The sequence below is a fragment of the Bipolaris zeicola genome, assembly GCF_000523435.1.
Source record: "Bipolaris zeicola 26-R-13 unplaced genomic scaffold scaffold_115, whole genome shotgun sequence".
Classification (NCBI taxonomy): Eukaryota; Fungi; Ascomycota; class Dothideomycetes; order Pleosporales; family Pleosporaceae; genus Bipolaris; species Bipolaris zeicola.
The window spans coordinates 34,347-59,357 of NW_006912164.1; the positions used below are offsets into that span (position 1 = coordinate 34,347).

A 25,011-nucleotide genomic window follows, 5' to 3' on the forward strand; every position below is an offset into this window, starting at 1 on the left:
CTGCCGTTCGAAGGTATCGCGGACCGAACCCTACTCAGTGGCAACTAGAAAGAGGTTTAAGCTTTCTCCTCTTTGGGCTCCTCCTTGGGGGCTTTCTCTTCGGGCTCACCCTCTTTGTTCTTGACATATTCGTCATAGACGCTCATAGCCTCCTCAACCTTGGCGCGCAGAGCTGCCTCGTCAGAAGTACTGGATAGGTTAGTACAACGGCTAAGCAAAACAAGGGGAAGGTGATACATACAGGTTGATCAACTCGCTGTTGTCCATCTCGAGAAGCATACCGGTGATCTTGCCAGCGAGCTCGGGCTGCATTTCAGCAATCTTGGGGTAGAGAGCCTCACCGAGCATCTGCTTCTGCTGACCAGGAGCAGCGCCGCTCAGAGCGCTCATGTCGACACCAGCGCCGGCAGGACCGCCGCGTCCGCCTTGAGGGTAACCGGGCATGGGAGACTGACCAGGTCGGCCGCCCTGGGGCATGTTGCCGCGACCAGCACCTTGAGGAGGGAATCCCTGACCGCCACGCATACCCGGACCACCGGCCATGGGGACTTGTGGCATACCAGGCATAGGAGCCATAGGGACACCGCCGCGACCACCACGTCCGCCCATGGCTTGCTGTGCAGCCTGTGCCAGCTGCATGTACTGCTGGTTCATGTACGAAGGAGGGAAGGCACCGGGAGCCATGCCAGGGGGCATGTACATGGGAGGCATCTGCTGACCGTTGGGGCCGCCACGGCCGCCTTGCTGACCAGGCATACCGCCAGGGAAGCCAGCACCACGGCCACCTTGTTGGCCGGGCATACCAGCGGGGAATGGCATCTGACCGCGACCACCAGCAGGGAACATCATGGGCTGCTGACCAGGGGCAATGAACATCTGAGGAATGCCACCGAACTGCTGCTGTTGCTGTTGCTGCATACGGAGCTGGTTGCGAGCCTGGATGGTAGCCTCAAGCTGGTTCTTGCGGACGTCCTTGCGCTGGGCAAGAGCAACGTAGAGGGGCTTGCCATCGATCATCTTCTGGTTCATCTCGGTGACAGCCTTGGTAGCCTCATCGGGGTTGCTAAAGCAGACGAAACCGAAGCCCTTGCTCTTGCCAAGAATCTTCTTCTCGCCCTTGATGGTGACCTTCTCACCAGGCTTGTTCTCGTCCTTCTTGTCATCAGCGCCCTCCTTGGGCTCCTCAGTCTTCTCAGCCTCCTCCTTGGGCTCCTCCTTCTTCTCATCGCCAGGGGTCTCAGAGCGCTCAGCAGGCATGGCATCGCGCATGACCTTGGCGGAGGTGATGGTACCGAAAGGAGTGAACATGTCGCGCAGTTTCTCGTCATCAACATCATCATTGAGGTTCTTGATGTACAGGTTGACACCCTGGTACTTGGACTGCTTCTCGAGGCGGGCGGCCTCGTACTGCTTGCGTAGCTCCTCCTCACGCTCGTGCTTCTTCTGGGCACGGCCGACGTAGAGCTTCTGACCGCGGAAGTCAGTATCGTTGAGGGCGTCAACGGCAGCAGAGGCAGCCTCGTGCTTGATGTAGTTGACAAAGCCGAACCCGCGGCTCTTTCCCTGCTCGTCGCGAGCAATGGACGCAGAAGTGATGTCACCGTGCTTCTCGAAGAGCTCACGGAACTCCTCGTCGGAGACATCAAGGTCAATGTTCTTGACGTAGATGTTGGTGAAGTTGGCCTTCATCTCCTCGAACTTGCTCATGCGCTCCTTCTTGGGGATGTGGTGGCCGACAAAAACCTTCTTCTCGTTCAACAACATACCGTTAACGTGCTTGATGGCGTTGTTGGCAGCCTCGGCGGTTTCGTAGTGAACGAATCCGTAACCCTTGGAGTTGCCAAGCTCATCCTGAGCGACCTTGCAGCTGAGGATGTTACCGAAAGCGGCGAAGGTGTCGTGAAGTGCCTTGTTGTCAATGGCATGGTCCAGGTTCTTGATGAAAACGTTGCCTTGGCCAGTCTTGCGCAGAGCGGGGTCACGCTGGGACCACATGATACGGCAAGGCTTGCCCTTGATAACAGTGTAATTGAGCTCTTCGAGGGCCTTCTCGCCGTCCTCAGAGCTGTTGTAGTTAACATAGGCGTAACCGAGCGAGCGACGGGTAACAGCGTCACGGCAGACACGGATGGAAGCGACTTGGCCAATGGAAGAGAACAGCTCGAAGAGCATGGCTTCGGTGACAGAAGGGTCGAGCTCGCCGACATAGAGCGAGGCCGAGTTTTGGTTATGGGCGGGGGCTGCAGAGGTCGGGGTGGGGGCTTCGGCCTGGGCAGCAGCGACGTTGGTGTTGATCTGAGCGCCGTTGGCGTCAGCACCGTCCTGGACGGGCGAGGTGGAGTTTGCGACTTCAGACATGGTGTCTATCTACAAGGCGGGGTGTCAGTTGAGCGACAGAAAGTAGCGTGAACAAATATTGCGGGCAGGCGCATGCGTGACTTGGGCAGGTGCGCTCGCTTCGCAAAAAAAGTTTAGGACACTCACCTGAACCTTGCTGAAAGTTGCAACAGGAGCCGTGCGGGGTAGCAGAAGCGGTAGAAGCGGTCCAAGAGCAGAGTTGCTGCGGACACACTGATTTTCTTCTTCTGGGCGAAAAAGGAGGACTCAAGCAAGACGTCTGTCGGGTATAGGCGACAGGACGAGACGAAGAGTGGGTGGTTGTCGTCGTCGGACGGGCTTTTCTTGTTGTTTTCTGTATTTTTTTGTTTCTTTTTGTGTTATGTACGGTCCACTGGGAACCGGGGCTGGAAGAGCTGGTGAGTGTTGTTGGGGTGGGTAAGCGTTGGAGGTGGCAGACACGACGAAGTCATCAGTCTTTATGGGCAGGTGTGTGCGGCGTTTTTTTTGATGGTCCGTGCGCTTTCCCCACTAGCCGGTTTGGGGGTGCCGCAGCCAAGGCGGTGAATGAAAGAAGGCTGCAGTACGACTGACAATGACAACAGAAGGGCAGACCAGGGCGCAACTGCGTCCAAGTTTCGAGAGCAGATCAGCGTAAAGCCCATCTCTTGCGTCTGATCCTGTGAACACCCACCACAGACAAGTATAACGGTTATCAGAATGGTGGATCCTTTGTATCACATGTCAGATAGTGCGCCCAGGTGGGAAGAAGGGGCGTTTGAGGCCAAAAACATCATTTCAGCGATGTTTGCCAAGCGCATCTCTTCAGGAGAGATGAAAACGAAGCACCAAGTGTGATTGGCCCCTGTGACTAGCACAGCAAAAGGAGAAGACGGTCAGTAGTGCAGTGAGGGGTAGTCGGTGGAGGCCAGATATCCTGGTGTAGCAAGTGCATGCTGCAGGGCCATGCACATCAACTGAACACCGATCCTGTACGACGGAAGCAACCGCACTCGCCGGGCGTAACCATGTCATAGTCAGAAAACTGCCAAACAGTAATTTTGTATCCAACGGCTGCCCAAACAGACGTTTCAAACGGGTATCGATACGGTGCGTGAATACAGAAAGAAAAGGACAGCAAAGTCATGAACCATGTACCCATATGCTCCATTCACTCTCGCAGAGTGTCATCCCAACCCCCTTGCTCTGCCAGATGCTCCTCCACGCGTCGTTTGCAGTCTTCCAAGCCTTGTCCAAGCGCTTCATTCCATTGGCTCTCCACTAGGCCAACCTTCTCCTTCAAGTCATCAGTCAATCTCCTCTCTTCATCAGCCCTAATAGCCTTCATCTCTTGGTTTACCCCTGCTAGATCCTCACCCTCTAGAAGCCTTTGTGTTTCGAGGAGTCGTGAACCTGCAGTCATGACGCCTGTCTTGACCTCGTGCAATAGACACAACAAATTAATCTGCGACTCGATGAACTGATACGCAGAGCGACCAGCGTGTGCGAGAAGAGTGTAGAGATACTGTAGCGGGTAGTCGTGATAGGCTGGTGTCTCCTCGTACTCTTGAGGCGGCACCAGGATCCCAAAGCCTTGTAGGTTTCGAGGAACCTGCTGTACAATAGCAAGCAGGCCTGGTGCAATATCCCAGAAAGCAGAAAGCTGAGTCTCAACTCCCCGCGTCACGTTTCGTTCAATGACGTCTATAAAGTCTTCGTAGCGTTTGAGTGTTTCCTTCTCAAAGGCAACTTTGCGATCTTGGCCGTCGTGCCGGAAGAAGCTTGTGGCTTCCTTTACCTTTTGTTCGTTCTTGGTTTGAACATAAGGCAAAACAATGATGTCCCGATAAAGGTCATTTCGTTCATCTTCCAACTCGTACATCTCTTTATGTAGTTGTTCCCGCGCCTCAAACAGCCACTTGAGCAAAGTAAGCATCTCTAGAAGCTCTGGTTTTTCGTCACCCTCTTCTTGTGTCTGATTGGGATCTGGCTCCTGTTTCAAGCGTCCTTTAAGGTGCTCCATGGAAGCTGTAGCCTTGGTGATGCGCTCGCAGAACATGGCATGGAGTGGATTGGCCACTTCTGCCTGGAATGTGTCGAATATCCATTGGACTACGTCCTGTGCCCTTTGATGCTCGCGACTCTCAAAGTCTGCCTCTGCTTTAGCGGCATCAGCAAACGACATGACCCCATTCCGGACATTATCCTGAATGTTATATCTCAGTTGCGCGCGTCGGTCAGACAAAGATGCATTCTCTTGTTCTTTTCGAGCCTCGATCTTTGTGTTAAATTTCACCTTGGTGTTCTTAACTTCATCGAGTTCCGAGAGAGTTCGCAAACTGCTTCGGATACTGGCCAGATCTGGGTGACTGTTGTTGACAGCGGGGTGATGTCGTGGGTACGAAGGGGGGAGCGTGACAAGCCGCGACACATCCAGCTTATCAGGGTCAGGCGTTGCCGTAGCGGATCTCTGGTAGTAGCCGTAGCCCTGTTGTTGCTGCTGTAGCTGTTGCTGCTGTTGCGGCAGCGGCTGTTGGCCTTCCTCATGCAGGCCAACCTTCTCCGGTGGGTATTCATTGGGTCCATACGCTGGTCGACTACTGGATTCGCCTCGCTGCCTTGGAGCGTTCGCATCCATACCGGCCCACTGCAGACTTTCACGAGCTTCTTTCGGCAAACTCATGTACTTGGACTCTCTTTTGCTTCGCTCCAATCTCCTTCCACCACCAACTCCAGAAGATCCGCCATCACTCTCCCACCAACGGCTTGCGGACCGACCTCTTGAGTCTTGTTCATCAGGAATAGTACTCATGGCCATGCTAGGGATAGGCGAGAGCGAGGGGTGGTAGTTATTAACCCAAGACGCATCCCGAGCTTTCTGGCTTGAGGCACTAGAGGGTGAAGCAGGTTCTGTATGAGGAGTAAAGTTGCCAATTGATGATGCAGGACTCGCAGCGGTCGTAGGCATCGAATTGGAGAAGCGAGTGTCAGGAGATTCTCCTGCGACAGACCCTTGCGACCTTCTGCTGGCATGTCCTGCGGGGGTCTTTTGCGTGTTTGGCGTGACTGACCTGCGTCCCGAATTGCCATAGGAGCGCCACAAGTCTCTCGTTAAATCCATGATATCGCCCGCCATGGCATCGAAAGCCCCAGAGTAACGATCCCGGCGGAGTCGAGATTCAGTTACAATAAACTCTGCAAACAACTCCAGTCTGTCTTGATCGGTTTCGGCAGCCATCTCTTTCTCAATGAACTGTCGATGACGTTCCATAGAGGCACGGGCAAAGGCATGAATGCCCGCCGGCCTAGGTGTGGTTACCGTAGAATCCGGGCCCCCGACACGAGAGGTACTTGGTGTATTCATGGCCGAATCGTTTGCAGCTTCTGATTGACGAGTCAGGTCTGCATCTCTCTCATCTCCATAAATATGGAGTGGTGGGGTGGGTAGCGCTTTGGAAGGGAGCGGGACTGGAGCTTTCTGGGCTGAACGACTGAGATGTTCCATACCTGGCGAAAAAGGCGGCGTCGGCGCCCCGGCAAGTGCAGACCTGGGGGGTGCATCGATTCGAGGTGTAGAGTTTGTTGACCCAGAATCTTCAAAGATATTTCCGCTTCTTGGCCCACTGCTCTTTGGCGTACCCCTGGTGACAGCGCCACGGCGGGTCAAACCACCTTCGGGTGTTCCCAAATCGAGATTGGCAGGCTTTGCGGCTTCGTTCTCTAGATCTTGCGCCCATGGGTTGTTACTCGGTTCGGCTCGTTGTTCCCGCGCCGCTCGGCTCTCACTCCTTCGCTCCCGGATGCCTCGTGTGCTTGCATCGCGTCTGTTTGGAGTTTGATACAAAGTGCTGTTCGAACCTGATGTGGTGGTTGGCCCAGACGAAATCGAAACGCTTCCACTCTCTGATGATGCTGCGGGCTGTTCGGAAGAGCGAACGGTAGGGGGGCTTGTGTCGATATACAGGCCATGAGCTGCAGGTGATCTTGGACGAAGGTTTGTCGACTCATCTTGCCAACCCATGGGCGTCGGTGGGATTGGTGTTAATGACGTCTGACCAGGTCTTCTCGTTGGGGGCGCCGAGGGCAACACAGGCATTCGGCTAGAGCTTGGTTCTGCTCCAGGTCCCATACTCTGCGACCTCGAACTGCTGGGAGGAGGGCCGGGCGGGGGCGGGGGTAATGGCACATTACGATTCCAGCTTCCTGGTGGGACAATGGGCGATTCATCGATGGGTGTCCGAGTCTCATAGCCTGGTACACCGGCAGAAGCCGCCCTTCGAGAAGTCGGGGGTCTGATAGGTGACTGCGTATCGGGACTGTACCGTCGATCCAGGAATGCATTTGGTGTGTAGCTGTCTCAATGTTAGTCTTGGCATCATACCTGCTTGATTTGTTCGTGGACATACGTCGACGTAGCTCGCTGTGCAACCAGCCCAGGGGAAGCAGGTGCTCTCTGGATGGCATCAGAAGTACTGATATGAAGCGAATCAATGTTGCTCGGAGCAGGGCTATGGTCACTGTTCCGATTCCTAAAGGACGAAAGGCTGAACTTGGAAGTCAGTTTGTCGCGCGACGCCGACCGACCTGTACCGTTCCTTCCCGGTGGAGGGGGAAACTGCTGGTTCGATATCACACTTGTGGCGCTCGAGGGTATGACAATGGAGGTAGGCCGACTGTGGTAGCCTGAGATGGGACGCGCCGATGGCGGATTGCTGGTCGGCGGCGGGGGCGGCGGAGGGTGGGGAAACGTATTGGCAGTGAGCTGTGGCGACGAAGTGGTGCTGGTGCTCAGTGACTGCGAGATGTTTGGGTTCTGACCAGGCGAATATGGAGGTGGCGGGGAGGGCATCGAGGCTGGTAGTGTTAGCATCACCCATTTTGATGTGTCGAGTCGATTGTCTCGGCGGTGAGGAAGGAGTGCACAATGCCATGATATGCTCGACACAGGATTTGTTGCACACTTGAGAGAGAAGGAAAGCAGGTCTACGGAATCTACTACATAGCCTAGGGAGGAGAGAAGAAAGAGAAAAATTGCGTGTACCTTCCATGCCCGTCACGTCATGCAGCCTCGAGGGCACCGATATCTGGCTGTGCTGGACATGCTGTCCATTGACACTCCCACCCCGCGACCATTGTTGGGGATTGTACGGCGCGGCTGGAGCAGAGCCTCGCATGGCCATGGGTGAAGCAGCCGCGACGGGAGAGGGCGCATACGTCGAGGGCGTGAGTGAGGGCGAGAAGGGCAGGCTCAGCGACGAGGCCGTAACGGGCGTGGAGCCATGCAGATAGGCGGGACCAGAGGGCGGCGGTGGCGCAAGGGTGGTGTTGAGAAGTGGCGGTTGCACAGCGAAGCGCCTGGGAGATATCTGCGGCGCCTGGAGGTGAGTGGGATGCGGTGAAGGCGGCGGGGGAGGCAGTCGGGGAGAAGGCGGTGGGGCAGGACTGTAGGCCTGCTCTGAAGCCATAGCGACTAGTATGTATGGAGGAGCAATCGTCCTCTCGGTTTTACTCCGTGCTGGGTTCGTCGACGAGAACAGTTAGCCCTCAGCGGCTCCGACGAGCGGGCGTGGGCGAATCCAGCAGCAGAGGAGAGAGCGGGCGACGATGGGGCGCTGCGCCAGGCGGGTGGTTGTCACCCTAGACGAGACTGCAGGGTCATGCTGCTGTGTATTGGTGAAAGGGTGAAGATGGACGACGGCGGCCAATTCGACGCCTGGCGGTTCGGCGGCGATCATGGCGGCGCACACGGGTTTAGAGGCAGTCTTGACTGTTGCTTGTCCAGCGAATGGGCGCCCCTTGATGCACTCGGCGACCAGGGCCACCTGCACCATCCCTGCCCGTCGACAAGACGTCGGCGGCTAAGTAAAGAAGATGCCCACTGCATGTCCCCAGCCTGCATGGCGCTCCATGTGCGTGTCTCCTGATACTGCGCCCTCTAGTCCGTTTGTCGACGGTGGCCATGTCCCTGCTCCGGTCAGTCAGTCAGTCAGTCAGTCAGTCAGTCCAGTGCGTCCGTGGTGCTGCTGTACGCGGACACTTGCCATGTTACCCTGTCCAAAGTAAGTATCCGAGTGCCGTGCAGGGTGCATGCGGCGCGGCACTCGAACGCCATGCATCCCCACACGCCGCGATATTATTAGTAGCACCACTCGGCCCCACTTCTTTCGTCCCAACCCCCATCACACTCCAACGCTCTCCATCCATGACACATGCTGATGCTCTCACTCTGACACCACACATCTGCTGCGTGTGACTGACAAACTTTCGGTTGTAATGCTTAGCACAACATGCTGGGGTATGTCTATCTATGTATATACCGTGCATCCTTCCCAAAACGCCACGCTCAAATGCCTAATCCGCAAAAACCACAATGCCAAACTTAGTAAACTCCGCCATGCGCACTCTACTTACTGCCTTTCTCGTCCTTGGTTACCGGAACCGGCTCGTCATCATCATCCTTGCTCTTCTTCTTCTCTTCCTTGCGGCGGCGCTCATTCTTAAGCGCCTGCTGCACCTTTTCATCCTTTTCGTCCTGCAGCTCATCCCACTCAACATCGTATTCGTTCGCAATCGCTTTGATTTCCTTGCGGAGAGTGTTGCCATCTTCAATCAGCGCCTCCCACTTGCGCAGATCAAAGTTGTGCTGCTGGTAGAGTTTCTGCTGTCGACGAGACACAGTAAAGTTCATGGCCGAACGATAACTAACTTCGCGGTTATGGTACAGGAACCAGACGTAACCACCAATAAGTGTCGAAAGACCAACAAGATACTGCAGTCATGTTAGCCTTGCACAGTCTAAACAGTGAGTTTGAAGAAGCTTACCGTCACAGGTTCCATAACGTCCCATCCTAGCTCAGTCTGGAACGTGAGGTAATAGACAACGCACCACCATCCTACAATTCCACCAAACCCAGCCATGGCTACCCTTTTGGCACCCAGCTGCGCTAGATCATCGCACTCCTTCTTGACGTCGGCCATGGCGCTAATCTTCTTTGATATTTTACGTAACCGCATTCGCAGATAGTAAGTTCTGTCGTTGAAGCTGGGCACACCAACTCGGATTTCTTCGGGCGCGCCTTCGATCTCAATTGCAAACTCTTGCCCTCGGGCAGCGTCACGAATGAAGTCACCAATCTCGGTCGACGAAGACCATCGTACAAATCTGCGCTCTCCTTCTTTGTCTGAAGAGGCCTCGTGACCTTGGCCAGAGTACGACTCTACCCCTCCCTCTCCGGGCCCACCTCGTAGCTCCTCTGCTTGTTCTGGCATCATCCTATCGCGCGTGCCAAGTTTGCCTGTCTTGTGGATTTTACCGTCGATGCGGATCTCATCGACCTGCTCAAAGTCTTCTTCTCCTTCTTGTTGGCTCAAGCTTTCCTTTTCACTGCTGACTGGCGTTTTCTTCGTGTCCCCTGACTCTTCCTCTGGTTGTACTGAATCTTCAGCCCGAAAGTACACGTGTGGCTGCCGCTCACGACCTTGCTTGTCTTTGATTGTAGGAAGCTCAGCCTGTATCAGACGCTCAAGATATGAGATAGGCTGCTGTGGATGTACCAGGAGTGCCAGCGGTTCAATGTCCTTGCGATCGGTATTCTGGTCGCTAGTGGTGAGGGGGAGAATGATCTTCAGCATGCGAGACGGTGTAGTTAACAATTTCCCTGTCTCGTGTTAACAATTGTCTTCGTGTATTCATTAGCAAAAACATGCCCTTGGTCATCGCTCCAGCACTCCTCTGTCGCGCAACAGGCGGCGTATCGCTTCCCTCTCTATGCCATGGCGTGCGTATCTGCTTGCCCTTGTCTTCTTTCAGCTTCTGTGCGAAATGGTCCTTCTCCTCCTGCGTTATGTTTTCGTTGAGTTCTGCAGCGGGCCTGGCATTGCTATTTGAGTAATCGCCATATTTGTCAAGGTCCGATTGTCTCCGATTTGTCAAGCATCGAAGTTGTGAGAACACGCCTTGTCGTATTGATGCAGCAGGAGAACTGCGAGTAAATAAGGGTGCACAGCGGGCCGACGGAAGCGTGCTGACGCGAGGGAGCGATGCCAACGCGATCAGTCGATGTCTCATGACTGGCAGACTGACTGAGGCTATCTGCAGGTGCAATGGCAAGCTAATAGGACGTGTATTGGGTCTCACGAGTCGACGGGTGTCATTGTAGAAGAGGTCCACGCGACAGACAAGGTTACAGAGTTCCAGACTGGCATACGTCATTGTTGATCATCCAGTGGCTTGAGAGTGTGGCGGTGATACTCCACAGCATCTGCGCCTCAACATCGCTAAAACATTACATCATTTTATTGGGACTTCTCTACCTCGACAATGGACTTTGCGAGCTGCGAGAACCCCATCTCTCACCTCGACTATGAGGTCAGGGTCCGCTGCTACTAAAAATCCTCTATCCATGCCGGTTAGCAAGGATCATGCGACTAGCCAAAGTCCACATCCACACATGTGAAATTCTGTGCATCCGTATGTGGATACTATTACACCTCGTCCGAGTATTCTGCGAATCGACCCGACAAATATGAAGATCTCGTAAATCTGGTCCGGCCTAACTTGATGCTCTATAGTGGGTTTGCGTCTTATTTCCGGGCTTTGATCCTTGGATGGTTGTGCTGTTAGTTACAGGATCGCCTTGCACTAGATTGGGTATGTCAAGCGAAATGGTATAGAGGGCGAGTTCTTCGCTCCGACGACAGTGTCTTTGAATGTTTTAAATGTCACACGCTTCACAACTGGTGGCCCAAATTCCATTGCCAAGCAGCTCAACATGGCCGCATTGGCTCACTTTTACCTTGGTTATGCTGGATTATGGGCAACATTGACCACAACCCATGCGACCATCTGGCTCGAACATTCTCTGTTTCTCAGTTCCCGCGTTCTGAAAAGGTAATTTGCGATTACAAGAAGACGTTAGAAATCTAACTTTCGGCTGATGGGGACAAGAACTAGACTCCCCGGATTGTAGTGGTAGCAGTCACTGAGAACAGCTTGCCAAAGCCCCATGAAGACGTAATCTTCTTGACTGTCGGCAAGAGTTGTTAGTCCTTTTTTTCTTTTTCCTGGTGCCTGTCGATTAGGTGCGAGCTCCCATCCCCTCGGAGCTGAATGCAGCTCTTCGTTTGTTCTTTTTCCCAGCAGCGACGGCGTACATGCTCTTAGCGTAAGGGGTAAGCCGCATGGAATCGCTTACAAGGAACTGATCTAGGCCCGCATCTAAACAAACATGGTGCATATTGTATGTAGCCTTGGTACGGCTGTTGGTTGGCGCCCGCATTCTTGGTGTTTCTTGAGGCGAGACAGTGAGGTTGGACTGATTTGGAGAAACATTCCTCGGAATGTTTGCGCTTGAGATGGATGCACGTCCATCTGTCCATGTCGATCATGATTGTACGACGTACAAAGTTTGAAATGAATAGCATTTCGGCATAATCAGCTGTCACGGGTCTGTATATACCTGTCAGCCGTTTCAAGAAGACCGCGGCCTGTCGGACAGCTGTCAAAACAAAGTGCATGTGCGCTGACAGCGCAAGCCTCAGTGGTGTTTCAATACATGTAAGTGACGACTGACTCCAGACTGGCGTATCCACGGGCATTGTACTATGTTTGAAGGCTTATTGGAAAGGTCGTCCAAGAAGAGAAGAACAAACACAAAGATCTAGAGTAGGGTCCACGGCATCTTGTTTGCGACGTGTCCACAGGTGGCGCATACTGCACAGGTGCACGCTATGCAGCAGAAGAAAGGAACTGCCTAGTCCATGAATGTACCAATATATGTATACGGTCGTGTATGAGAATACGGACGAGTAAGCGACGGGAATTTGTTCTCCGGGGATGGCGTGTGCAAAGGCCGTTGGTGCATTATTTACAAGGGGCGTGGATGTTGTATGTAAGGACATATGCAGAGTATCATCAAGGAGTTGATAATAAGGCAAACCACGCGGGTGAGGGATGGGCCGAGGTCCCGATGCGGGTTAGTAGGCGGGCAAACATCCCTGGAAGTCTGTTTGCCAGATGTCGCTCATCATCATCATCATCAGCAGCAGCAGCAGCGGTACCCAGCAAAGAGCCCAATGGGGACGGGCGTGTGTGTTTGTTCGCAATGCAGACAAGCGTAGCGTACTTGGTCGCGTCACGCAAGAAGCGACAACGGCGAGGATATGCAGGTGAGGGAGGCACTGGGGCGATTGCGAATGCCCAGGGCTGGCAAAATCTCCACTTGGTGCTCTGAAAAAAAAACCATTAACGCGACTAGGCCGGTCGCCGCGAACCGTCGCTTGGCTCGGCCCACCTTATTTCGATGCGGTCGCCCATCCGGCAAGGCCGCCAAACTGTTGACAGGATTCCATTTGCAATCGGTCAAGTGCGCCTTGAGGCTGCTGTGGCTGCCGTGATAACAGCGATTCGTCCCAGATAGCAGAGGCGAAGTCCAACTGTAGGTACAGGTCACTCAGACAGCGCTCTCGGCCGCCTCCGCATCCCCCCCTCATCCAGAGATACGGATCGACTGTCGTGGCGGTCCTAGGAAAAGCATACCAATGCGCTTAAGTGTATTGGTTGCAACAGGCGAGGTGTCGTGCCGCACATTCACTACAGTACGTTTCCCCAGTCGACAGTAGTACCCAGCACCGGCCGGCCGCCTCCTTCACGCGCACGAATCCGAGACACCCTAGCTTACCGTGATGTGGGCTCGCGTGGACTGTCAGCCTATACCCGCTCGAGTAAAGCCTGATCAGCCTGGTATCTGCCATTGGCTCTCTGTGGGACGACGAACGCGACAGGGTTTGGGCCTCGCCGCCTGCCCTTATCTTTTTGGTGCGGCAGCATGCTAAATGCGCTTCATGTCCTGTAATACGCATTTACTTGACTTAAAAAGCTCTCTTTGCCGGCGCAAATCCACAGGGCAGAGCTCGACGTCGATCCCTCTCACAGCTTGGTCCACTTTACGGCAACTGGCACCGCTGCAACTCACGCTCTCTCACTCACTCACCCACTCGCACACTCAACCCCCAAAATCTCAATCGCCACCCCACGGCATCACTGAAATTTCTGCATCATGTCCGGCTTGATCCACAAGATCAATGCCGTCGTCGCGAGCTCCCTCGTCGGCAGGTACTTTCGCCTTGAGGGCTCCGGTCATGTGTGTACATCCATTGCCAAAGTATATCATCATCAAAACATGCACTGACCAGTCCACAGCCCAAGGAGCGCAAAGGCAGTTACTTTACCACCGAGTTCCGCGCAGGCCTCGCGACCTTTTTCGCAATGGCCTACATCATCTCTGTAAACTGTATGTCAATTGCGCAATGCCATTGACCCTCGTCATCTGATGAATATGGACAGCATCGATCGTGTCAGACAGTGGTGGTACATGCGTTTGTCCTGGACTCCCCGACGACCCCATCTGTGAGACCAACGCCGAGTATGCGCTGTGCGTCCAGGAAATCAAACGCGATCTCGTCACCGCCACAGCTGCCATTTCCGCTTTGACATCCTTCTGCATGGGTCTGTTCGCCAACATGCCAATTGCACTCGCCCCTGGAATGGGATTGAACGCCTACTTTGCCTACACTGTTGTCGGATTCCATGGTACAGGTATGTCATGGGCGTACTCGATGTCTATATGGGACTCTGCTGATTTCTGTAAAAGGCATGGTTCCGTACGAGGTTGCACTCACTGCCGTCTTTGTCGAAGGTTTCGTCTTTGTAGGCCTTACCATTCTCGGTATCCGTCAGTGGCTCGCAAGGTACGTCATTCCAATTAGCTGTGTGCTCAGGTGTCTCTGCTCTTCATTAGAGTTGTAGTGTGTGTGTGGCTGAATTCAGCGCACTGTGCGACACAGTCTGACACTTGAAGCCACTCAATCTGCATACGTAGGCTAACCATATATCCAGGGCTATCCCCGCAAGTATCAAGCTCGCTACTGGTGTCGGTATCGGACTCTATCTCACCATCATCGGTCTCGCCTACTCTGCTGGTATCGGTCTCATCACTGGCGCTCAATCCACTCCTCTTGAGTTGGGTGGTTGTGTTCCCTCGGCCCAAGTTGATGGCGTTTGCCCAGGTGGTGCTAAGATGAGGAACCCAACCATGTGGATCGGAATCTTTTGCGGCGGTATCCTGACCGTCATGCTGATGCTCTACCGTGTCAAAGGCGCCATTATCATTGGCATCATGCTTGTGTCTATCATCTCCTGGCCCCGTACCACTAGCGTCACCTACTTCCCGCACACCCAGACTGGTGACTCCGCTTTCAATTTCTTCAAGCAGGTTGTTACGTTCCACCCGATTAGCAAGATTCTGGCTGTGCAAGAATGGGATGTTTCGGCGCACGCTGGTCAATGGGGTCTTGCTTTCATCACCTTCCTCTATGTCGACATTCTTGACTGTAAGCTACACACTATGCATCATTTTTGATACATATTAACATGTCCAGGCACCGGTACCCTCTACTCCATGGCCCGTTTCTGCGGTGCTATTGATGAGCGCACTCAGGATTTCGAGAACTCTTCCATTGCCTACTCTGTAGATGCGATCGGCATTTCTATTGGCTCGCTTATGGGCTGCCCTCCCGTCACTGCGTACATTGAGTCTGGTGCTGGTATTTCCGAGGGAGGCAAGACTGGTCTTACTGCCATGTTCACCGGGCTCTGCTTCTTCATCTCCATCTTCTTCGCTCCGATTTTCGCCTCTATCCCGCCATGGGCCACTGGCTGTACGTTGGTCATTGTCGGTTCCCTCATGGCTACCTCGGCCAAGGACATCAACTGGCGCTACCTGGGCGACTCCATCCCGGCTTTCCTCACCATTGCGGTTATGCCTTTCACATACTCGATTGCCTATGGTCTGATTGCCGGTATCTGCTCCTACATTCTCATCAACGCTATGGTCTGGCTGCTCGAGCTTGCGTCTGGCGGCCGTATCGTTCCACCCAACAAGGACGAGAAGGAGCACTGGACATACCGTCTTGAGGGCGGCTTCTTCCCACCCTGGGTGCAGAGGCTTAAGAGTGGAAAGATGGACTTCTGGAAGTCTAGCCCTCAGACTGAGGGCGTTGCGGAGACCCGCAGCGGTGGCAGCTCTACTCACGGCGATAAAGAGTTCGTCAGTGATAAGCAGGCTTAGTTGTTCCATTGATTTTTTTCTAGCGTGAGGGCTGCTTTTGCATAGTTGAATTCACTGCAGCAGTACCTAAATTAGTGTTTTATAGCGTCACTGACGCCGGTCATCGAACCAGAGGAAGCTATACGGCATCCTTGGAGACCGATGAAGTGGTCTTGAATTATACCCTTGTTTGTATGTGGGATGGAATTGGTTTTTGTTTTGATTGAATATACTTACAATTGGTGTATCCACGTGCCACCTCGAGATAATCGTTAAAGGTTCATGAGTTAGCGCACAAGAGTGATGCCTGGGTACCTGACGTTACACAGATGTCATGTCACAAGACAAGCCAGACCCATCGGCCATGTCGGAGCAATGGACTGGGCCTGGATCGGAGCGGCGGTTCGCTTCGCACCGACGCAGGGGAAAAAGGCCGAGGCATGTGCATCTGATCACCCCTCCATCTGTTAGTGACATCGGGACATCCGAACGGCGGTTCCGCAGACAATCACAACATAATCCTACCCATCACCCACCTGTCATCTTTGTGCGACCTGAAAATTGACACAACCCTAGCATCCGAACCATTTGCATCTTCCTGTACTACAAAACTCTTCATTGCATTCAGCCCCTCCCCACGCCCGCCCACTTGCACATAGAAAAGATTTGGGGCTCCGAGGGTACGCGGAACTACGGTCGCTTACGAGATTGTTTTCTAAGCACGTACATTGGCAACCGTCAGGGAAGAGGCTTGCGAAACCAGTCAAACGGGCCGAGCGATAGCCGCGGTAATCTCGTCGCGTCATAACATATACTTTCCACAAGAGGAGTTTGGATACATATCATATACGTCAGACAAAGTAAAGAGCAGAAAGGAAGAAACAAGGAAAGAAGAGAAGAGACGAAGAGAAAAAAGTTACACTTGAAAGTATGACTGCAGAGCTGGAGAACGGGCTGCCCGCCAACGGCACAAAGGGCGTCAACGGCAACACGAAAGAAACGATCAATTCCACACCCTCACACCCAGCATTCGACTCGATACCAGATGTAATACAAGCATTCGGTACGTCTATGCCCAACCTCGACCTGAAGAAGCCTACCCACTAACTCACCCCGCCACAGCAAATGACGAATTCGTAATCGTCCTCGACTCGCCGTCGCGTGAGAACGAAGGCGACCTCATCATCGCCGCTTCAGCCTTAACCCCCTCTAAAGCTTCCTTCATGATCCGCTACAGCTCAGGCTACATCTGCGCGCCCCTCCCCGTCTCGCGCGCCGCCGCCCTGCACCTCCCGCAAATGGTGGCCGACAACGCAGACCCCAACCGCACCGCCTACGCCGTCAGCATCGACGCTGTAGACCCCTCCGTCACAACCGGTATCTCGGCCCACGACCGCAGCCTCACCTGCCGCATGCTCGCCGACCCCAGCGCAAAAGCAAGCCATTTTCGCCGCCCAGGTCACATCTTGCCCCTCCAAGCTCGCGATGGCGGCGTAAGGGAGCGCATGGGACATACCGAGGCCGCCGTCGATTTGTGTCGTCTGGCGGGTAAAGAGCCCGTCGGTGTTATTTGTGAGCTCATCACTGATGGTGAGGAGGTGCCTGGCAAACCTGAGTTTCAGAATGGCGGTATGATGAGAAGGGATGAGTGCTTGGAGTTTGGTAAGAAGTGGGGGATTAAGGTTTGTACGATTGAGGATTTGGTCAGGTATATTGAGGAGAATGAGGGGGTGTTGGGGAAGGTGGCGTAAGGGGAGGATGGATCGGGGAGGGATGAGGGAGTGTTGTAGGTATATATGGGAATGGAAGGGTTTGAAATGAGAAGAGACAATACGATAAGATGAGACGAGATGTTAACATATTTTGTCTTGTGGGAGCACATTTTGGTTACATGGAACGGGAAAAAAAGCCTTAATGTAGAATATTCAGTTCAACACCAACCTCGGAAAGTCTATTCAGGTTTATTGCACAAACAACTATCTCCAACTCTCCATGAAACACAAAGTATACCACAATATCAAGTGTAATGGGATATTAAGAGACTATGAAAGAAACGATATGCGTCATGACATGAACCCAGAAATAAGAACGCTTTCTCATGTTAAGGAAAACAGCCTCTATATCACTTTTTTTCTCCCAACCTCCAAGTCCCTTCTTACCCATGCTTCTCCAGAAAAACATCTATTCTCCTAACTGCATCCTCCATCTCCGCAACAGGCACCGAGAACCTCAGTCTCGCCCACCCAAAATCCCTCTCTACGCCTCTGAAGCTCTTTCCTTGAGCAACCATGACACCGCCCCATCTGGCCAGGTCATCGTAAAACCTCGCTTCGTCATGCTGCGTCCTCGCGCGTTTCGCCAGGCGGACGAACATGCAGAGACCATGGGAGGGCGCAAGAAACGGTACGTCATGTTTGCGCAAGACGGCGGCTAGCATCTTGTAGTTGATGGTTAGACGCTCCGAGTTGAGGGCGAGGAGGGTGGGGAGTTGGGACCAAGACAAGAGACCGGAGAGATGCGATGTTGAGAGTGAGGAAGGGTGAGTGGAAGTTAGTGCCATGGCGTGTAGGAGGGAGGGGTTTTGCTGCGATACGAGACATCCCTAAATTATCACAGTTAACACAGACACTTGATCAAAATGAAGCTATCCGACCAAGACTTGGAAGTAGAACTGCGTACCACTCTGAATCCGCTCATGCCGAATAATTTACTGGCGCTCCATACGACGTGGACGCGGCTCGGATCCACCTTGACTGCTCCGGCGCGTGCAAGCGGTTCCGTCAGGCTGAGTGCGCTGACAAAGTCCGGGGCTTTGCTATCTGTCCCGGACAGCTTGAGGAGAGCGTAGACTTCATCGCAGATGAGATGCAACCCTCTTTCTTGGCAAAACTCCATGAGCTCAAGCAATGTTTCGCGGGGGTAGCATCTTGAAAGCGGGTTATTGGGATTGCACAGCAGCACGGCCTTGATGCGTGACCGCTTATCTGAGAAATCGTAGGCTGCTTGGAGTGAAGGGAGAAGATAGTTGTCCCAATGTGAGTAGGTGGGTGGTTTGGCAACAATCAGCTCTACATTGGCTTTTCTCTTTAGTATTGTTTCGAAGCCAGCTGTAGTATTTCTCAGCGTTCGTGGTTCTGCATATTATGATATACTCTCAAGATGGTACATAATACATACACCAATGTGGGCCGGGAGCGAGGATGCAGTCGCCATCGTCACAAATGGCGTGGATGACGTTCTCGACAGCATCAACGGCTCCCGATGTAAGGACAATGTGCTCCGGCTTCACGGTGTGGATGGGATTGAAGTATGAATTAAAAAAGGCGGCTAGTGCATAGCGGAGTCGCTGATCGCCGCCATTTACTGATGCTGCGGGGGCTGCAAATGCCTGTCTAGAAGGTTAGTGGGGAAGCACAACTTTGCTTGGTCTAGGGCTAGGGACCTCGCTCGCAATGTTATCCTCCAGAGTACTGTGGAAGAACTCGAGCAGCTCGGGATGGATGGCTTCGTTGAGGCCACGAGACAGATCAATGGTTGGGGGGAAGGGGTCGGTGATATGTGGAGGAGGAGGTTGTTGTTGTGGGGCGCCTGCCGCGAAGGTAGGGAGAAGCTCCCGCAATGCCTTTTGCGTGCGCTGCGACAATCCGGCATCCATTGCGAGGGACTGTGCCATGGGAAGCGCGTACCAAGGACTGCAGAGTGGGTGCAGTAGAATGCAGAAGCAAAAAAAGGAAGACAAATAAATCGATTCAGGCGCTTGACGCAGCCAGACACGGAACTGCCTGACATTCAAGGTTCGGCAAGCGGATCTCTGCTGCGGCACAGTTACATGCCAACACTCTGGTACGCGTTATCGGGAGTCGAGGCCTTGGAGAACCCCGGACTGTGCCTGCAGGCGACCTGGCAGACCATGACATGATTGCTGATGCCACTAACCTCCAACAGCAGACGGAACAAGCATTCGGGGAATCTCGTACGGAAGGAAAAACACCTCGAGTCGTCCAGTGCTGTTTGCCCCGGGGCACACACACACACTATTAGTGCCTGCCCATTCTATCCCGCCCATGTGCCTTATTATCACTATCACACCGGCACCTCCCAAATCAGACCAAACGCCGTTGAAGATGCACACGGATAAAGTACCTGCAGCACTCGACACGACCGTAAGCTGCGAAGCTCCATGTCCGTACCCATTACCAATGCTCCCTCGATCACCATTCCATCAGGCCCGCTGCGCGGCCCGTGCTATAATGGCCCCAACCGAACCCCTTCGCCTAATACCCAATCCATCTCATCAATGCAAAGGCCGCAAACCATATCGCCATTATTAGCCTTGTGGGCGTCCGATCCCCTGTTTAGCCTGTACCTGCTGTCAGCTCCATTACACACAAACCGAGATTGCCAACTTACCTTCATCATTTCTATCCTCTGCTTCAAGTTTTGAGTCACCTCTGCAGCACGCTTCCAGCTCTCTGCTCCCGAGGCAGCCTGTGAGCTCGATCGGAATCCGCCGCCATTCTCGCCAGAGCTGATGCGGTCGCCGCCACGTGATGATAGAGATGACTTGCCAGAAGCGGCATCTGCTCGGGGACTCAGTTTACCACTCAAATTACTGCTCGGCTGCGACAGCGTGTCGAAGTTCTCCTTACCATCACCCCCTGGACTGTTTGGCCCGCCAGCAAAACTCCTGTCTCTTCTCGGATGCATGGCCCGGCTGCCATATCCAGAGTCCCCAAACTGTCCCCCATTGCCATTGTCTGAGTAGATATGATCAACCACATCTGCTGGCGGTGGAGAAGACACTCGCACTTGGCGACTGAGCTCGCGCTTCAATCGATCGATTTCCCGGCGCTGGAATTGAACAGTCTGCTCAGATGCTTCAAAGTCCGAGCGGGCACGGACAAGCTGTGTTTCCTTGGCCTTGATAGAAAGCACGTCGCGTGTGTGGTCTTCGATTAGCTGGGCATTTTGATTTTGGAGCTCAAAAATTTGCGACGAAAGCTTAGTTCGCTCCGCCCGCAATTCTTCATATTGCCTTCGAATTCGCTCAACTTCGGCACGGAGCTCATCAAGCTCAGCCCGTTCGACTAGACTCAGTCCGGTGGGGGCCTGATAGACAGGGGCTGCAGTAGGCTCAGCAGCAGGTTTTCCCAAGGGACGGCCCGCAAGACCACGGCCCGCGCCAAACTTGGGTTGCGGCTGTGGTGCTTCTTCTTCTTCCGGCGGTGGAGGCGATGGCGCTGATTTTCGTGGCGAGGGTGCTGCGAGACCTGGTTTCTTCAATCCCCCCAGTCTTGATGCACCAGGCTTGGCACCCAACTTGGGCGGCGCCGGTCTTGAAGTTGGCTTTGGTTCAAGTGGCGCAGCGGGCTCTTCGACAGGCGGAGGCGGAGGAGCTTTGGCTGCCGGAGCGGCCTTCTTCACACCACCGGGTGCTGGTCGCTTACCCACAGGCTTCTTCGTAGGCGCGGGAGCTGCAGGCTTGGGAGCAGGGGCGGTTTTTGGTTTGTACTTGGTCTTCACTTCGGCAGCATCGTGGAATTCCTTGATCTTGGCTTTGCGGATATCGTCCAACCCATCAAGGTGAGCATTCATGATGCGATCTCCCATGATTTTCCAGAGCGTGCCCAGTGCCTCGGCACCAGCGGATCGCTGTACTTCTTGTGACTCTGTGAGGAGCTTTGTAGAAGCCTCTGCGATGGCTTTGGCTTGTTCTGGTGTTGGTGCTTCGCGAGTATTCTTTAAACATCGGATCAGGAACCTAGAGGATTCTAGCTTGACCTGAGGGTTCTTGTGCTTCAGAAACTCTAGAATCTCTTCAAGACACTCCTGAAAACTTGTCGAAGCAAAAGATGCATCAAGGGCGGCTCCAATGGCATCGGTGACAGTCTGTTTCTTTTCCTTCAATCGTTCCATCATAGCGTTCATTACATCCTTGCGGTACTTGGCGAAACTCTTCTTCAAACCCTTTGCAAGTAGCTCAACGCAGTTGGCGGCTGTGATGACTACAGCAATATTTGCGTCTTTCATACTCTTTGCAAACCCACGTATCAATTCGTCAAAGGGGCCCTCGGCGATGCGAGGGTGGTCGAGCGCCTTCTGAACCTCGTCGAGTGTTTCTTTTCGATCTTTCCATTTGGACGATGCTAGCTTCTCGGAGAAATCCTTGGGTATCTTTGCGAATACATCGACGGCCTCGTACTCGGGCTCCAGATCAATGGCAGCGTCTTCTTCCTCCTCTTCCTCCTCGTCCCCGCCTGGACCTGCGGCTGCTGCTTCTTTTGCGGCCTGTTGTGAACGGAGTAGTCGCTCTTGTTTTGGCGGAGGCTCGTCTTTGACCTTTTCGAAGAGTTTGTCGAGATCCTGCTGCTGCACGGGCTTCAAATCGTTCCAGAAAAGTGGTTTCATTGCTTCTTTGAGCCAGCGGTAAAGCTCGACTGTCAATTCCTGCGCCTTCGCGCGAACATTCTTATCCGCGTGACCGTATACTTTGGGGAGGGATTTAAGGACAGACTTGGGTTCCATGGTCTTGCAGCCATAGGCATGGTACATTTGTGTCAACGCTTCTAATGTCGCAGCAATAACCTTGGGTTGCTTGTGTGCTAGTATAGGAAGGAGCTCCTCGATGACTGGGTCTGGCTTGTCCGTCTCAATATACAACATCAGCGCCTCGAGTGCCTTTTGCTTTGCTGCTGGTCGTGTTGACGGTAGTCCCTTTTCAGCGATTGTAGCGATGGTGATGTTCCGCGTCCTAGGCACCAAGTCAGCAACAGCGTCTTGTATAAGGGCACGCGACATGTTACCGTGTGCAGCCCTGTTGGCCGGCTATGTCAAGGAAGGCGCATAGCGCACCAAGACCTTCCTGCTGTGCGGCGACGTTGGAGTCGCCCACCACGCCCTTCCATATGCTCGCATCGTTTATGAACTGGCGCACTACCGGGTCGGACTCGCTGGCGGCTAGACTGAATTCTTTGGCGGCGGCTTCGTAGCCCTCTTTCCGTACCTTCCAGTTCTTGTGTACAAAGCGATCGGGCAGCGGCAGCTTGCTGAAATCTTCCTCGTCGGCCATGATGTGCGATTATTGTTTATGTGCGTGTACTGTGTGCGTGTGTGTTTGTGTATGAGGGAAATGGGGAGAAGACAAGGGGGAGAGACTATTAGACGAGTCAGTCGCAAGCCTGGACAAAGCGAGAGCTGGAGAAGGAGAAAGAGTGCGCGTGGATGCGCATTGGGAGAGGGCCAGGTGCGGATAGATAGTTGCGCAGCGGCCCAGGACAGCGTCGGGAAAAAAGGAGCGGCGGCCGACGACGTACCGGATGATGTCAGTGGGACCCAAGAGGGGGATTGTTTGGGCGAATGTGGTGGGGAGATTGTGGTCTGGTGCAGCAACAGCAGAGACGTGTGTCGTGGTCCAAGTGGTGTCTGGCTCTGATGTAAATCGCATGTGCATTGGGCGTTGATCCAGCAACACGTCTTTCCCACTGGCGGCCACCCCCTGCACTCTCGCCCTCAGCAGCCCAGGTGGTATACACACCGCCGCCCACCACCCGCCGCCGTGTTCTGCCCACATACTACTACCCACTATACACGCACACGCCCATCCCTCCCCCCAATTCACACCCCCTTCCCTTTGTGGCGGCCTGCGCCATCTCTGTGCCCACTCCCGCCCTACGCCCAAGCACACGCACAAACCCACCCCGCCTGGCCTTTGTTCCCTGCTCACCGCCGACGCCGTTCCCCCGCGCCCACCAACACCCTCCGCACCCACGGCCCTGACCCAGCCCAACCAGCGGCACAGTAGATGGTGGGCTTCTGCGACGGCCGCGTTTGAGCTAGTCTTTTCGCCATGAGCGCGATACTTACAGACCGCCAAGCAGAGGAGTTGTGAGTGTTGGCACTGGCCCATGTACAACCGCCCACAACTGACAGCACCCCCAGGCACAAGGCCATTGTCGCCTATCTGGGCGTCATAAATGCGCCAAGGACCGCAGAGGCTTTCCGCGAGGAAGCCGGCATTTCGGACAATTTCGACGAGACCACGCGGAAAAAGTATGAGGGGCTGCTCGAGAAGAAGTGGACGAGCGTAGTCCGCTTGCAGAAGAAGGTAGCTGTGCGCTAGTCTGCTCTCTGGAGTCTCATGCTCATCTTTTGCAGGTCCTGGAACTTGAGCAGCGCAACCAGAGCCTCCAGAGCGAACTCGACTCCACAACTCCCACCTCGCTTCTCCGAAGAAATCAGGACCCCACCAGCTGGCTGCCACGAGCCCCGGCACGACACACGCTCCAATCGCATCGCTCCCCGATAACATGCGTGGCCTTCCACCCCATCTTCTCCTCACTTGCATCAGGCTCAGAAGACACGACCATCAAAATCTGGGACTGGGAATTGGGAGAGCTCGAAAGGACAGTCAAGGGGCACACAAAGGGCGTGCTCGACGTTGACTTTGGTGGCCCAAGAGGTGGTACACTACTGGCATCTTGTTCTAGCGACCTGACCATCAAACTCTGGGACCCCTCGGACGAGTACAAGAATATCCGCACCCTCCCAGGCCATGACCACTCCGTCTCTGCCATTCGATTCATACCCAGCGGCGCAGCAGGCTCGCCGTCGTCTGGCAACCTGCTTGTTTCCGCGTCCCGAGATAAGACATTGCGGATATGGGACGTCACAACAGGATATTGCGTCAAGACGATTAGAGGACATGTCGACTGGGTACGCGATGTAGCGCCAAGTTTCGACGGACGATGGCTATTATCTGCGGGTAACGATCAGACCGCTCGGCTGTGGGATGCCGGCTCGGGCGAACCGAAATGTACCTTCATAGGTCACGACCATGTAATCGAATGCGTCACCATAGCACCTCCAGTGTCGTACGCCAATCTTGCCTCTCTTGCTGGACTCAAAAAGCCACCGCCACTGAGCAGCTCAGCCGAGTACATAGCAACCGGATCGAGAGACAAGACGATAAAGATATGGGACGGACGAGGAACTCTGATCAAAACACTGACAGGCCACGACAACTGGATACGATCCCTAGTCTTCCATCCTGGTGGAAAGTATTTGCTATCGGCTAGCGACGATAAGACCATCCGGTGCTGGGATCTCACGCAAGAAGGCCGATGTGTCAAGACAGTCACTGACGCACACGGCCACTTTGTCAGCTGCATGCGATGGGCACCCAATGTTGTCAAGGATGTACCTGCCAATGGAGATGCCCCCAATGGCACAGCAAATGGTACCAGCAAGAAGAATGAGGACGCCACAAAGGGCATACGGTGCGTGATTGCGACGGGATGCGTGGACCTCAATGTTCGCATCTTTGCCTCATGAAAGAAGACGGCATTGTTTGCTGTTGAATGCAGCTTAATCAACTTCCTGTGCTTTCCATTTCCAAAGTTGGATGTACAGACGGACGTCACGCCGCCTTTGTACGCGCGATGCTTAATGACTCTCAAATCTTACGATACGACTTCATGTACATACCCGAGTTACCAGATAGCATCTTCCCGCGTCGTGAGATGGCGTTCGTGGGTCCAAGGACATGAACATGGGGTAGACGTGAGTGTGC

At 54.0% G+C, this 25,011-nt stretch overlaps 11 protein-coding genes across 11 annotated transcripts; 4 read left to right on the forward strand and 7 right to left on the reverse strand.

Moving 5' to 3' along the window:
* Positions 1-56: 56 nt before the first annotated feature.
* Positions 57-2,358, reverse strand: COCCADRAFT_100504 (uncharacterized protein; the record flags this gene model as incomplete). The annotated part of the gene is made up of 2 exons (XM_007715765.1): positions 57-189; positions 242-2,358. The coding sequence occupies 2 exons, from the start codon at positions 2,356-2,358 to the stop codon at positions 57-59; spliced, it is 2,250 nt and encodes a 749-aa protein (XP_007713955.1).
* A 246-nt stretch (positions 2,359-2,604) lies between these two features.
* COCCADRAFT_100517 (uncharacterized protein) lies at positions 2,605-2,805 on the reverse strand (the record flags this gene model as incomplete). Its single annotated transcript, XM_007715766.1, has 1 exon — positions 2,605-2,805. A coding segment is annotated over one exon (201 nt), but the record flags the coding sequence as incomplete, so codon positions are not given.
* A 703-nt stretch (positions 2,806-3,508) lies between these two features.
* COCCADRAFT_100552 (uncharacterized protein) lies at positions 3,509-7,802 on the reverse strand (the record flags this gene model as incomplete). Its single annotated transcript, XM_007715767.1, has 3 exons — positions 3,509-6,689; positions 6,744-7,191; positions 7,379-7,802. The coding sequence occupies 3 exons, from the start codon at positions 7,800-7,802 to the stop codon at positions 3,509-3,511; spliced, it is 4,053 nt and encodes a 1,350-aa protein (XP_007713957.1).
* A 938-nt stretch (positions 7,803-8,740) lies between these two features.
* COCCADRAFT_38211 (uncharacterized protein) lies at positions 8,741-10,405 on the reverse strand (the record flags this gene model as incomplete). Its single annotated transcript, XM_007715768.1, has 3 exons — positions 8,741-9,106; positions 9,160-9,995; positions 10,045-10,405. The coding sequence occupies 3 exons, from the start codon at positions 10,403-10,405 to the stop codon at positions 8,741-8,743; spliced, it is 1,563 nt and encodes a 520-aa protein (XP_007713958.1).
* Positions 10,406-11,496: 1,091 nt separating this feature from the next.
* COCCADRAFT_100515 (uncharacterized protein) lies at positions 11,497-11,934 on the reverse strand (the record flags this gene model as incomplete). Its single annotated transcript, XM_007715769.1, has 1 exon — positions 11,497-11,934. One exon carries the CDS (start codon positions 11,932-11,934, stop codon positions 11,497-11,499), a length of 438 nt encoding a protein of 145 aa, XP_007713959.1.
* A 194-nt stretch (positions 11,935-12,128) lies between these two features.
* COCCADRAFT_100524 (uncharacterized protein) lies at positions 12,129-12,569 on the forward strand (the record flags this gene model as incomplete). The annotated part of the gene is made up of 1 exon (XM_007715770.1): positions 12,129-12,569. One exon carries the CDS (start codon positions 12,129-12,131, stop codon positions 12,567-12,569), a length of 441 nt encoding a protein of 146 aa, XP_007713960.1.
* An 825-nt stretch (positions 12,570-13,394) lies between these two features.
* Positions 13,395-15,464, forward strand: COCCADRAFT_6421 (uncharacterized protein; the record flags this gene model as incomplete). The annotated part of the gene is made up of 6 exons (XM_007715748.1): positions 13,395-13,478; positions 13,538-13,628; positions 13,682-13,933; positions 13,989-14,085; positions 14,234-14,727; positions 14,776-15,464. The coding sequence occupies 6 exons, from the start codon at positions 13,395-13,397 to the stop codon at positions 15,462-15,464; spliced, it is 1,707 nt and encodes a 568-aa protein (XP_007713938.1).
* Positions 15,465-16,373: 909 nt separating this feature from the next.
* COCCADRAFT_100505 (uncharacterized protein) lies at positions 16,374-17,194 on the forward strand (the record flags this gene model as incomplete). Its single annotated transcript, XM_007715771.1, has 2 exons — positions 16,374-16,506; positions 16,566-17,194. 2 exons carry the CDS (start codon positions 16,374-16,376, stop codon positions 17,192-17,194), a joined length of 762 nt encoding a protein of 253 aa, XP_007713961.1.
* Positions 17,195-17,598: 404 nt separating this feature from the next.
* On the reverse strand, positions 17,599-19,098 carry COCCADRAFT_6423 (uncharacterized protein; the record flags this gene model as incomplete). Its single annotated transcript, XM_007715749.1, has 4 exons — positions 17,599-18,045; positions 18,123-18,550; positions 18,621-18,831; positions 18,886-19,098. The coding sequence occupies 4 exons, from the start codon at positions 19,096-19,098 to the stop codon at positions 17,599-17,601; spliced, it is 1,299 nt and encodes a 432-aa protein (XP_007713939.1).
* A 672-nt stretch (positions 19,099-19,770) lies between these two features.
* Positions 19,771-22,512, reverse strand: COCCADRAFT_100506 (uncharacterized protein; the record flags this gene model as incomplete). Its single annotated transcript, XM_007715772.1, has 3 exons — positions 19,771-19,803; positions 19,854-22,194; positions 22,247-22,512. 3 exons carry the CDS (start codon positions 22,510-22,512, stop codon positions 19,771-19,773), a joined length of 2,640 nt encoding a protein of 879 aa, XP_007713962.1.
* Positions 22,513-23,289: 777 nt separating this feature from the next.
* Positions 23,290-24,773, forward strand: COCCADRAFT_100490 (uncharacterized protein; the record flags this gene model as incomplete). Its single annotated transcript, XM_007715773.1, has 3 exons — positions 23,290-23,327; positions 23,382-23,547; positions 23,598-24,773. The coding sequence occupies 3 exons, from the start codon at positions 23,290-23,292 to the stop codon at positions 24,771-24,773; spliced, it is 1,380 nt and encodes a 459-aa protein (XP_007713963.1).
* Between the last annotated feature and the right edge of the window lie 238 nt (positions 24,774-25,011).